Source organism: Oryx dammah, unplaced genomic scaffold (genome assembly GCF_014754425.2).
Source record: "Oryx dammah isolate SB20612 unplaced genomic scaffold, SCBI_Odam_1.1 HiC_scaffold_25, whole genome shotgun sequence".
NCBI lineage: Eukaryota > Metazoa > Chordata > Mammalia > Artiodactyla > Bovidae > Oryx > Oryx dammah.
The window spans coordinates 73,037,191-73,050,153 of record NW_024070209.1 but is presented as its reverse complement, the minus strand read 5'-3'; the positions used below and the strand labels follow the sequence as shown (position 1 = coordinate 73,050,153).

At 40.0% G+C, this 12,963-nt stretch overlaps 1 protein-coding gene across 14 annotated transcripts in view; it reads right to left on the bottom strand.

The window, feature by feature from the left end:
* Window positions 1–12,963, bottom strand: part of DTNB (dystrobrevin beta) — a 238,612-nt gene that overhangs the window by 93,490 nt on the left and 132,159 nt on the right. Inside the window, exon 10 of one of the 14 annotated variants that reach the window (XM_040224509.1) lies at window positions 7,409–7,681. The exons of the other annotated variants lie outside the window; for them this stretch is intronic. Within the exon in view, the coding sequence (XP_040080443.1) occupies window positions 7,675–7,681 (7 nt within the window). The 3' untranslated portion in view covers window positions 7,409–7,674. Of the gene's footprint in view, window positions 1–7,408; window positions 7,682–12,963 lie in introns of those variants that run through there. 14 annotated transcript variants of the gene reach the window in all.

Here is a 12,963-nt window from a genome sequence, read left to right as displayed (position 1 = left end):
CCCACAGAGCATTTCGGGAAAAAGCAGGTACAAGAGAACAATTCATTAGAAGGCGAGCACATGTCTGCACTCTGTCAGCAAGTCCTTTAAGCAGCTGAACGCAGCCTGTTATAGGAAGGCAGATGCAGTGCAAGAGTAGGCACCACTCCTTAGATGCTTCAACATGAAATACACCCTCCTGCAACAGCATCCAAGTTCTGCTGCAAACCAGTGACCTAATTAACGTAGCCGACGATTCCATTCTGATGGGGATATTAAGGAGCACCCCCCTACCTCTTTTCTTAAGGCCTCTCCTAACTGCCAACTGCTTGATAAGAAAGCAGCTGGCAGTACGGTGTCTGCCAAGCCATCTAGGTAGGTAGCAATTGGGAGGTAGGGAGAACTACTGCTGCTAAGTCACTTCAGTCGTGTCCGACTCTGTGTGACCCCATAGATGGCAGCCCACCAGGCTCCCCTGTCCCTGGGATTCTCCAGGCAAGAACACTGGAGTGGGTTGCCATTTCCTAGGGAGAATTAGCAAGGCTTAATTTTGTTCTGTTTTGTTGAAGAGTTGTTCATGGAAACATAAGCAGAAAGAAAAAAGCAGAACCATGGTGTCTACCTACCCCTGAGATCCAAAGAGCTCCTTACTTCATAAAGGCGTATCATCAGAGGGCAGCTAAAAGAGAAGGGCTAAACAGTGGGCTCTCAGGGACCCCTCTAGCAGGGAGCTCACGTGATGAGCCTGTCCCTGACACTCACGGTCATCCTGCGGCCTCTTTTTCTATTTCATCTACTCAACAGCTCAAAAATCTATCTGTTCCTGGTCTCCATCTCCACTGGCATCATCACCTTTCAGCATGCATTTGGTTAGTGTAACTCAAATATTGTAAAGGTTTTCCTATTAGTTCACCAATGTCCAGAGAACTTTTAAGCTGTTGCTCATTGGATTTCTCATGGTTAAAATTACTTCCCCAAGCAGAGCTCTAATACCATTCGGCCACAGATCATCAAGCCTCTACTGGTCTCCCAAGTTAGGACAAACATCTTCCTCTCTATACTCACTACCCAGACACTACAGCCCAAGTCTCCTAACCCATCTTCATTTTCATGACTTCCCTAAACTTCCTAGGTGTTCTGGACAAATATGCTGCTTCATTCAAACACAGGCCCTGAACTTTTCTCCCACAATAAAACAAAAGCAAGACAAAACTGTAAAAGATACACAAGGATTTACACTAAAAACAGAGTAAGTCAGAATGAAAGCCAGACTAACAACCTAGGTGCCTGGGCTCTAGAGCACGGGCTCTGTGGCATGTGGGATCTTCCCAGATCAGGAGTCAAACCCATGTCTAATGCATTGGCAGGTGGATTCTTTACCACTGAGCCACCAGGGAAGCCTTCAATGTTGTTCTAAAAAAATTGAAAACCCCTTTTCTGATTACAAAATTTAAAAGAGAAGCCTCTTCTGTACTCACTCATAGTACCCTGTAGAGTCCTTGTCGCAGTTCGCAATTACTCTTCAGCCTTTACTTTTTGTCTGGCCTCAACTCAGGAGGCTGTAAACTTCCTGAGAGCTGGGCTCACAGGGTTTACTCCACCTCTGTGTTCACACTGCATACCTAACATATGACTGGCACATAGTGGATGAAAGAAAGAAAGTGAAAGTGAAGTTGCACAGTCGCATCTGACTCTTTGCAACCCCATGGACTGTAGCCTACCAGGCTCCTCCGTCCACGGGATTTTCCAGGCAAGAGTACTGGAGTGGGGTGCCATTTCCTTCTCCAGGAGATCTTTCCAATCCAGGGATCGAACCTGGGTCTCCTGGATTGTAGGCAGATGCTTTACTGTCTGAGCTACCAGGGAAGTCATAGTGGGTGAACAACCAACATTTTTCAATAATGAACTTATTTTTATGATTTTATGATTCTATTTTTCATTCCAATCTACTTGAAACAATGTGTTAGCTAAATCCAAAAGTACAAATTGGTGAAAGGCTCACCTGAACTGAATTCAAATGGAAAAGATGTCCAGCTAAGGAAGTCAAAGAAGGATAGCTAACAGGCCATTTGGGATGGTAAAAATTCTTGAGTGGGAGGAGTAATGAGTAAATAATGTTCTCAGGCATTTACCTGGGTATAGGAAAACAGGAGTCTTTCTCATATGTACTAAATCCATCAGATGAACTCTGCCTGTTAAATCAGCCTTGGTATTTAATTTCTGGGCCAAGAGAATCTGAAGGTAATTTTAAATGCCCTAATACATTAGGGAGTTTGCCAGGGGAATAAAGAACCACACGCCACTCATTAAATGTGTATCAAAGTCTCTGCTGAAAAGGCCATACAGAGACCTTTGGAGACAGTGCTATGACAGTGAATTATAAAGCAGCTGAAGGTGTAGCCTAGGGATTTCTGGTTCAAATTGGTAGACGGAGCACATGTTGGGAGCTCACCCTTCTGTACCAAAGAAAAATGAGTTAAAGATAGAAAAGTTAATTGATGCATGCATAGCTAGAATCAAAATTTTTTTAAAAAGGGAAACTTTCCTTAAATCTTAAAAAAAAAAACAAAAATGAAGACACATCACCCAAGGAAGAAAATAAATAAGAAGCCACTGTGGTGAGCAAGGCTGTGCTAAACTGCCACCAGCCACACACAGGACTGCAGGCCACCTCTGAGGAGGTTGGAGGAACTTAATCAAAACCTGCTCCCACACAGCACCCCCGCAAAAAAACAGACAAAACAGAGCATCTAAAAAAGGTCTTTAAATGAGTATGTTTAATATCCTCATTTTTAAAAATGAAAATCATAATTACTGAGATTAAAAAAAAATGCACAGATAGGCTGAACATAAGCCTGAATACAGCTAAAGGCTGACAGTACCTTTTTTTTCAAGTCAAGAAAGATGAGAGCTGAACTTTTCTGGTGGTGCAGTGGTAAAGAATCCGCTTGCCAATGTACAGGACATCGGTTTGATTCCTGGTCTGGGAAGATTCCACATGCTGTGGGGCAACTAAGCCTGTGTGCTACAACTACTGATCCCGTGGTGCCCTAGAGTCCATGCTCTGCAACAAGAGAAGCCACGGCACTTCAGCTAGAGAGTAGACCCTGCTCACTGCAACTAGAAAAAGCCCATGCACAGCAGCGAAGACCCAGTGCAGCCAAAAACAAACACACTAAAAAAAAAAAAGAAGAAAGAAACATGAGAGCTAAATCCAGTTTTAAAGTCTGCACTCTGAGTTTCAGAGAGACCAGAGGGAATGGAGGAGAGGCAACAGTCTCTAACACAGAAAATGTCTGAGAAATTTTCAGACTCAAAGAAAGACATGAGCCTCTAGAGAGTAAGAATTCTCTGAGTAGTAAAACAAATAGAATAAACTTCTTTAAAAAGTTTTTATCCAGGTAAATTAGAGTGAAACTTCAGATTACCCATGTCACTTAAAAAAAACTGTAAAAGTGACTAGAGAAATATGAGAGATTCAACAAAAAGGAAGGAGAGTCAGACTGTGATCAAAACTGGTTACAAGACAATAGAGGAATGATATCTTCAAAGGATGAAGGGAAAACATTCCTTGGCTAGATTTTAAACCCAATTATCATTCAATAGTGAAGGTGTGCCACAATAACTAGACAAGAAAAAGAAATAAAAAGATCTGAGCTGTAAAAGAAGAAGTAAAACTATCTCTATTTGCAGATGACATGATCTCATATATAGAAAACCGTAAAGAATTTACCCCCAAAAAAACTATTCAGTTCAGTTCAGTTCAGATGCTCAGTCGTGTCCAACTCTTTGTGACCCCATGAACCGCAGCACGCCAGGCCTCCCTGTCCATCACCAACTCCCGGAGTTCACCCAAACTCATGTCCACTGAGTCGGTGATGTCATCCAACTGTCTCATCTTCTGTCGTCCCCTTCTCCTCATGCCTTCAATCTTTCCCAGCATCAGGGTCTTTTCAAATGCGTTGGCTCTTCACATCAGGTGGCCAAAGTATTGGAGTTTCAGCTTCAACATCAGTCTTTCCAATGAACACCCAGGACTGATCTCCTTCAGAATGGACTGGTTGGATCTCCTTGCAGTCCAAGGGACTCTCAAGAGTCGTCTCCAACACCACAGTTCAAAAGCATCAATTCTTCTGTGCTCAGCTTTCTTTATAGTCCTACTCTCACATCCATACATGACTACTGGAAAAACTATAGCCTTGATTAGAAGGACCTTTGTGGAGAAAGTAATGTCTCTGTTTTTTAATATGCTATCTAGGTTGGTCATAACTTCCTTCCAAGTTGTAAGCATCTTTTAATTTCATGGCTGCAATCACCATCTGCAGTGATTTTGGAGCCCAAAAAGTAAAGTCAGCCACTGTTTCCCATCTATTTGCCATGAAGTGATGATGGAACTTAGCTGATGTGATGGTTTATTAGCTCTCTCTCTCTAAAGCAACTATTAGAGCTAATAAACCAGCTCTAAGGAAAGTCAATATAAAAAGTCAGTTCTATTTCTATATACTAGCAGTGAACAATCTGAAAATGAAATCAAGAAAATAATTTCACTAATAATAGCTTGCAAAAGAATAAAATACTCAGGAATAAATTTAATCAAAGAAATGCAAAACCTATACACTGAAAACTATAAAACATCATTGAAAGAAATTAAAGAAGATGGAAAAACATTCCAAGTTCATAGACTGGAAGACTTACCACTGTGAAGATAGTAATTTTACCCAAATTGATTGACAGAGTCAACACAATCTCTATCAAACCACAGCTCTCTTTTTTGTAGAAATGGACAAGTTGTGGCTCAGCTGGTAAAGAATCCGCCTGCCAATGCAGAAGATGCAAGAGATGCAGGTTTGATCTCTCGGTCAAGAAGATCCCTCGCAGAAGGAAATGGCAACTCGCTCCAGTGTTCTTGCCTGAGAAAATTCCATGGACAGAGGAGCCTGGTGGGCTACAGTCCATGGGTCGCAAAGAGTCGAACACAACTGAGTGCACGCGTGTGCACACATGGGTTCATACAGAAATACAAGAAATAATAGCCAAAATAATCTTCCAGAAGAACAAAAGTTGCAGGATACATACTTCCTGATTTCAAACTTACTACAAACCTTTTTCAAAGTAGATTAGTTTGCTTTATGTTTGAAGGTTCAGAGATATGGATAAATTATCCATTACTCTCTCCAATTACACAGAAATATCTAATTAATATCTGATATTACTGGTTTTGAAAAAGTTTCTAGGTTTAAACACTCTGTAAGGTTTAAACAACAGACCATGAAGGTTTCTTGGGCAGCTTTCTAACTGGTATCTCTGTCAACGCCATGAGCTCCACTTCACATCCCACACCTCTGTGTGCATGGTTTGCTGGAATCTCCAAAGGAGAAGTACAGTTGATAATGGTACTTTTACAGTTTCTCTGCTCAAGGTCTTCACTGTTTCTTCTCTGAAAGTCAAAGTGAAAGTGAAGTTGCTCAGTTATGTCCAACTCTTTGTGACTCCATGGACTGTAGCCTACCAGGCTCCTCCATCCATGGGATTTTCCAGGCAAAAGTACTGGAGTGGGCTGCCATTTCCTTCTCCAGGGGATCTTCCCAACCCAGGGATCGAACCCAGGTCTCCTGCATTGCAGACAGACGCTTTACCATCTGAGCCACCAGGGAAGCCTTTCTCCTCTGTTCCCATACAAATGTTGGGGAAAATGACGAATATATGTAGTCACAGGAAGCTAAAGGATGCTGTTTTAGACAGGGAGCTGAAAGTAACTTTGATGATGTGTTATAAGGGGTCGAGAGTATTTTTCATTTCAAAGATGTTAAGTTTTTGGACCCACCAGTACTTTTTCACTTGGAACTTACTGCAGGGCACCCAGAGCAACAAGACATCTGACTTGATCCATTTAAAGGTTTGTATGTTCAAGCTAGTTTTGGAGATCCTCCTTGGAAAAAGATCACCTTACATATGGGATTGCTTTTCCTGTTTTTAAAAGAGAAAAATATCAAAAGCTTACTGCCACTTCTACTTTCCTATTTCTCGCCCTCTTCCACTGCCACTTTTAACATTTTAAGATCACAATAAATTACAAATATAACTTTGCTTCATTTTGATGACTCAATTTCATCCAAACTCTTTAAATACATCTCTGACATCAGTGTTTTCATCATCACTAAAGGTTCTCTGAGTCATCACACAAATACTCCAGAATACATCACGGTCATTCTGTCCCAAGTGTTTATAAATAACTCCTCTGTGTCTGATGTTCTCAATGGAAAATGTACCACAAGCTTCTCCCATAATATTAAGCCAGCTGGCATTTCATCTATAATCACCACTTAGTACATTTTTACTTTTAAATTAAATTTAATCTTTTCTACACACATAATTAATAAGCTTGATCTAATGGGAATATGGGGGAGCACTGCATTCAGTACTAACCTTAGAATCTTTTTTAAGCACACAGAGGATGTTTAGAAAAACTGTTCAGATGTCTACATGAAGTAACTCTACCTGAGGATCAATATCATACAGGATACTACCTTCGCCCAAAACTCGATAATATCAGAAAGCATCAAAATATATTCCCCAAAGTCTCATGTACTTGGAAATGTTTTTTAAAGAATTTTTAAAAAATCAATTAACTGAATCATCTAAAGAAGTAAGAAACTAGTAACAGGGTTTGACCCTTACATGTTTTTTCTTCTCTATTGGAAAGAAGGGAGAACGGGGAGGGAGGGAGGGAGGGAAGGAAAAGATATTAAAAAACAAACAAACAAAAAACAACCAACAAACTCATGAATGTCCTCAAGACTTAGATAAACTGCCAATTTGACATCCCTATTTGGTGTCACAGAAACCTCAACATGTCCAAATGGAGCTCTCATTCTATTTAAACTTGTTCACCTATAGGTATCCCCATGTCCAGCCCTCCAATCATTCAGGCCAAATTGACCTCTCTCTTCCTCTCATACCCCACATCCAATGTGTCAGCAACAGTTGTATCCCTACATGTTCTATCAGTTCTAGATTTAAAGACTGAGTTCAGTCAGATAACATCAATGGTAGTTTAATCAATTTTTCACAATGAAGACACTAAATATTCATTTCAAAATAATCTATGGAGAAGCTCTTAACAAGATGTTTTTCTTGTAATAAACTGGACACAGGAAATGAGTGAAAAATAACAGCTGGGCTTATACAGAATTAAACATGAGGTGGTGATAGCTTGGAAGAAATGGCTAAAGAGAATAAAGAAGTCACTTACATTCCAAAAAGAATTCTACTAAAAAAGCGAAAAACCAATGACAAAGAATCTTCAATACAAATTAACAGAATATTTTCTTAAATTCAGGTTTGGAGACAATGTATTCAATTTTACCCTTAAAATGATCCCATTAAATTATCTAAAAGGGAAAAAATAAGTGAGACAAAAAAAGAAAAGTTTTTTTTTCACTTTTTTTTGCTTTATATTTTGCTGTACTGTCCTGGAAGCAAGAACATTGAGTACAATGTTTAAGTGGTAAATGTAGACACATCTGTCTTATTTTTTATATAAATGAGCAAAGCATTCAGACATTTGCCATTAAGGACAATGTTATCGTAAGTCTTTCCTAGAAGTCATTCATGGTGAAGATGTTTTCTTTTATTCTTCATTTTCGGAAAATTCTTATCAGGAATGAACGATGGATTTTCTCCAGTGATTTTTCTTCATTTACTGAAATGATTATATAATTTTAAATGATATTAATCTGAATTATATTGACTGCTATTTGAAGATTAAATCAGTTGGTAGTCCTAGGATAAACTCCACTTTATCATGATGTATTTATCTATGGCTGCATTTCCTTCATTAAAATTGTGCTCAGGATTTAAGTATGTAATAATGACATATAGACGGTGGTTTTCTTTTCCTGTAATATTTTTGTCTAGTTATAGAATCAGGTAGTGATGATCTCAATGAGTTGAGAAGTAGTCTCTCCTTTTCATTTCTAAGAATTTGTGTAGAGCTGGTGTTTCTTCTTAAAACTTTGGTATAATTCACCAGTGAAGTGATATAGGCCTGGAGTTTTCTTTGAAGGATGGTTTGTTAATGATCAACTCTATAAAAGATACGGGGTTATGAAGGTTGAATGAAATTTGGTAGTTTTTGTCTCTCAGAAAATTTTTCCATTTCATCTAAGCTGTTGAATTTCTTTATACAGTGATGAAGGAAAATTATGGATATCTTTTTAATTATGTAGAATTTGTAATGAGGTCACCTCTTTCATTCTTTTTTTCTTTTTTTTTAAGTTTATTTATTTTTTATTGAAGGGTAATTCCTTTACAGAATTTTGCTGTTCTCTGTCAAACCTCAACATGAATCAGCCATGCTGCTGCTGCTGCTAAGTCACTTCAGTTGTGTCCGACTCTGTGCAACCCCATAGATGGTAGCCCACCAGGCTCCCCCGTCCCTGGGATTCTCCAGGCAAGAACACTGGAGTGGGCTGTCATTTCCTTCTCCAATGCATGAAAGCGAAAAGTCAAAGTGAAGTCTCTCAGTTGTGTCCGACTCTTAGGGACCCCATGGACTGCAGCCTACCAGGCTCCTCCATCCATGGGATTTTGCCTTCTCTGTGAAACAGCCATAGGTATACATAATTTCCCCCCTTTTTGAATATGAATCAGCCAAAGGTATACATATATCCTCTCCCTTTTGAAACTCCCTCCCATCTCCCTCCCCATCCCACCCCTCTAGGTTGATACAGAGCCTCTGTTTGAGTTCCCTGAGCCATACAGCAAATCCCCGTTGGCTGTCTATTTTACATATGGTAATATAAGTTTCCATGTTACTCTTTCCATACATCTCACCCTCTCCTCCCCCCTCCCCATGTCCATAAGTCTCTTCTCTATGTCTGTTTCTCCACTGCTGCCCTGTAAATAAATTCTTCAGAACCATTTTTCTAGATTCTGTATATATGCATATAGAATACGGTATTTATCTTTCTCTTTCTGACTTACTTCACTCTCTATAATAGATTCTAGGTTCATCCACCTCATTAGAACCGACTCAAATGCATTCCATTTTATGGCTGAGTAATATTCCATTGTGTATCTGCACCGCAACTTCTTTATCCATTCATCTGCTGATGGACATCTAGATTGCTTCTATGTTCTAGCTATGTAAATAGTGCTGCAATGAACAATGGGATACATGTTTCTCTTTCAATTTTGGTTTCCTCAGTGGCTTCCCCGGTGGCTCAGAGGTTAAAGCGTCTGCCTGGAATGCGGGAGACCCGGCTTCGATCCCTGGGTTGGGAAGATGCCATGGAGAAGGAAATGGCAACCCACTCTAGTACTCTTGCCTGGAGAATCCCATGGAGGGAGGAGCCTGGTAGGCTACTAGTCCATGGTGTCGCAAAGAGTCGGACATGACTGGGCGACTTCACTTTCCTTTTTCTTTCAAGGTATATGTCTAGGAGTGGGATTGCTGGGTCACATGGTGGTTCTATTCCTAGTTTTTTAAGGAATCTCCATACTGTCTTCCATAGTGGCTGTATCAATTTACATTTCCACCAACAGTGCAAGCGCGTTCCTCTTCTCCACACTCTCTCCAGCATTTATTGTTTGTAGACATTTTGATGAGGGTTAAAAGAAAGGTCCTTTTAACCAAAGAGAACATGTCTTTAACCTTATCTTGATCTCTAAGATTATTTTAAGTGGTAAAGTAAGAACCTCTCTCCAAAAGCTAATAAAAAATTACAGATTTTTACAATCTGAGTAAACTTTAATTGCCTTCCAAAGTTTCAGTAAGATCATATCAAAGTCATGTCAGATAAACAAGTAAGGTCTGACAATGTTACCCTGAATCAGAGACAGACGAAAAACTTCTCAAATTTAACCTAATTTAATTTTAATTTACAACTGGGCCCTGTACTCCAAAAGCACAACACATCAGTAGAGTTAGTGCCGCCAACACTGGAGTATGCCAGGTACTAAGGGTATACAATCCTAGACCTTAAGAAGTTGATGGTGTAAAGGAGGTGTTTATGATCTTCAAGAAATCCAGGTTCAATTCATACTCAAGAAATCTTTAAAGGAGAGAGTGCTTTACTGTGTGCCCAAATGACTAACAAAATGATAAAAGCTGGAAATTTCCTGGAGGTCCAGTGGTTAAGACTCTGTGATTCCAATGCACGGGTTCAACACTTGGTTGGGAAACTAAGATAGCCCAAAAGATAGAAAACAAAAAAGCAAAACAAAATTACACACACACAAAACAAGAGCTAAAAGACCCTAATTAAGCCTGGAGAAGGAAATGGCAACCCACTCCAGTATTCTTGCCTGGGAAATCCCATGGACAGAGGAGCCTGGTGGGCCACGGTCCAGAGGGTCACAAAGAGACAGACACAACTTAGTGACTACACTATTACCATGTCATACACCTGGAACTAATATTGTAAATCAACTATACCTCAATAAGAGATCATGTTAAAAGAAAAAGAATTTAAGTAAGGAAAGAAGAGATTCATATGAGTTAGCTGCCTCTGTGGTTCAAAGGTTTCATGAATGGAGCAGAATTCAAGTTTGGCCCATAGATATACAAAGTGTGGAAAGTTTGGAAGGGGCAAGAAGAGCATTCAGGAAAAGGGGTTATTGGGCTAAGACATCCTGAGCCAGCTCAGAGATATGGGAAGAGATAAAAGTTTTAAAGAGTAGGAAGGAGGCCTACTTCCCTTGTGGCTTGGGAAGGAGGCCTGGCCAAAGTGGAGGTTTTATCCTGCATAATTCAGCAGTAGAAGATAAGACTCAAAAGTAAGGTGGGTCCCGATTACACAGAGCCTTGAATTCCAGCTTGAGGAGTGCCGCCTTAAATCTACAGGCAGTGGAGTTTTGTAGATTTTAAAATACGGAAGTAATATGACAAAGGCATATTTGAGAAGACTGATTTATCAACTGTACACAGAGTTGAGGTTTACGGAGAATGGTAAAGGGCTAATTTAATAGGTGCTAAACACAGGCAGTAGTCAAAAGTGGACAAGACCTATAAAGGACCTAAGAAACATTCAAATTATCCTAAACTGCAACCAGATCACAGTATATACATTCCATTAAGAAATTCAACTCAGGGAAATAAACTTCTGAGGCTCAAACTCTGCAAGAAATTATGCTACAAGTGTATCCCAGGTTTAGCTAGGGGAGACATGAATCTCCAAGAAAAGCAGATTTCCGCAGTATTCATAAGAATGATTACTTTTCAAGGATTTCTTAGTAATCATAATGAATTGGAGGATCATGGCTTCCAACCCCCAAAATGTTGATATTATTAGCTCTAGCTCTGTAAAAACACAAGAAAAAGACCTGCCTCATCCTCACATACTGATATAATTTTTTGTACAGCCTGAATGCTCCATGAGATCACTGCTATTCGTGAGTTGTGAGCATATACACATGCATTTGTTCATTCCACAAATATCTACTTAAGGTCTGCTATTTGCCAGGCCCATTCTATACCCTGGAGATATGGCAGGAGACGAAACAAAGCTTTTGTTTTCAAAGGGCTTACCATCTAATGGAGTATAGATTATAAACAAATACAAAAACGCAGAACGTCATATAACAGTGCCACGAGGAAACTAGAACGAGGCAACGGGAGAGAGTGATGGCGGTGCTACTGGAGAGACAGTCAGGATGAGTCTCTCTGAGGAGCTCACATCTAAGGAAAGATCTAAATGAAGTAAAGGAATGAGACACGTAAACATCAGGACGAGGAGCATTCTGGGCAAACAAAACAGCGGCTGCAAAGTATGGTAGGAACATACGTGACATTTTCAAGGAACAACAAAACCCGAGTAAGAAGAAAGTACACAGCCCAACGGGAAAGTGGTTGGAAATGAAGTCAAGGAGGCTGCCAGAAGCCAGACCTTATGGGACCTTGTAGACCACTGGACAGACTTTGGCTTTTAAGTGTCATGGGAAGTCACTGAAGAGATAAGGACAAACAAACAAGAACTGGGTTACATTATGCAAAGTGAAAGTGAAAGTCACTCAGTCATGTCCACCTCTTTGTGACCCCATGGACTATACACATACAGTCCATGGGGTTCTTCAGGCCACAATACAGGAGTGGGTAGCCTTTCCCTTCTCCAGGGGATCTTCCCAACCCAGGGATCAAACCCAGGCCTCCTACATTGCAGGGGGATTCTTTACCAGCTGAGCCACAGGGAAGCCCACATTATAGAACAGATATAATAAGAAACCAACTCATAGATACTTAGAGTTCTGAATTTTCTTTACAAACATCTAACACCCTTTCAGAAACAGGTGATTTGCACTAAACATTTATACAAAAAACTCATATCTTAAAAAAACAATCTCAAAAGGATTTTTCATTAACATTAGCATTAAATCAGGAGGTAAAAGTGAATTGAACCACAGGGACTATACCTATGGTTGTGGGCACTGTTAAGGATTTGTTAAACATATAAAGTAAGTGTGTTCTGGACAAGATTAGCCACTCAAAAGCAAACACAGAAGAGAACAACAACAACAAAAAACCTACCAACCAACAAATAAAAGATCTAGGGAGAAGAGGGGTGAGTGTGGGGAGAAGGGAAACAGAGGAAGAAAACCGATCTACAGATTTAATGGACTCCCTAACAAAATCTCAGCAGGATTTTTGGTTAAAAATGACAGTTGTATCCTGAAATTTAAAAGGATCTACAATTGCAGAGACATTACTTTGCCAACAAAGGTCCATCTAGTCAAGGCTATGGTTTTTCCAGTGGTCATATATATATGGATGTGAGAGTTGGACTGTGAAGAAAGCTGAGCACTGAAGAATTGATGCTTTTGAACTGTGGTGTTAGAGAAGACTCTTGAGAGTCCCTTGGACTGCAAGGAGATCCAACCAGTCCATTCTGAAGGAGATCAGCTCTGGGTGTTCTTTGGAAGGCCTGATGCTAAAGCTGAAACTCCAATACTTTGGCCACCTCATGTGAAAAGTTGACTCATCTGAAA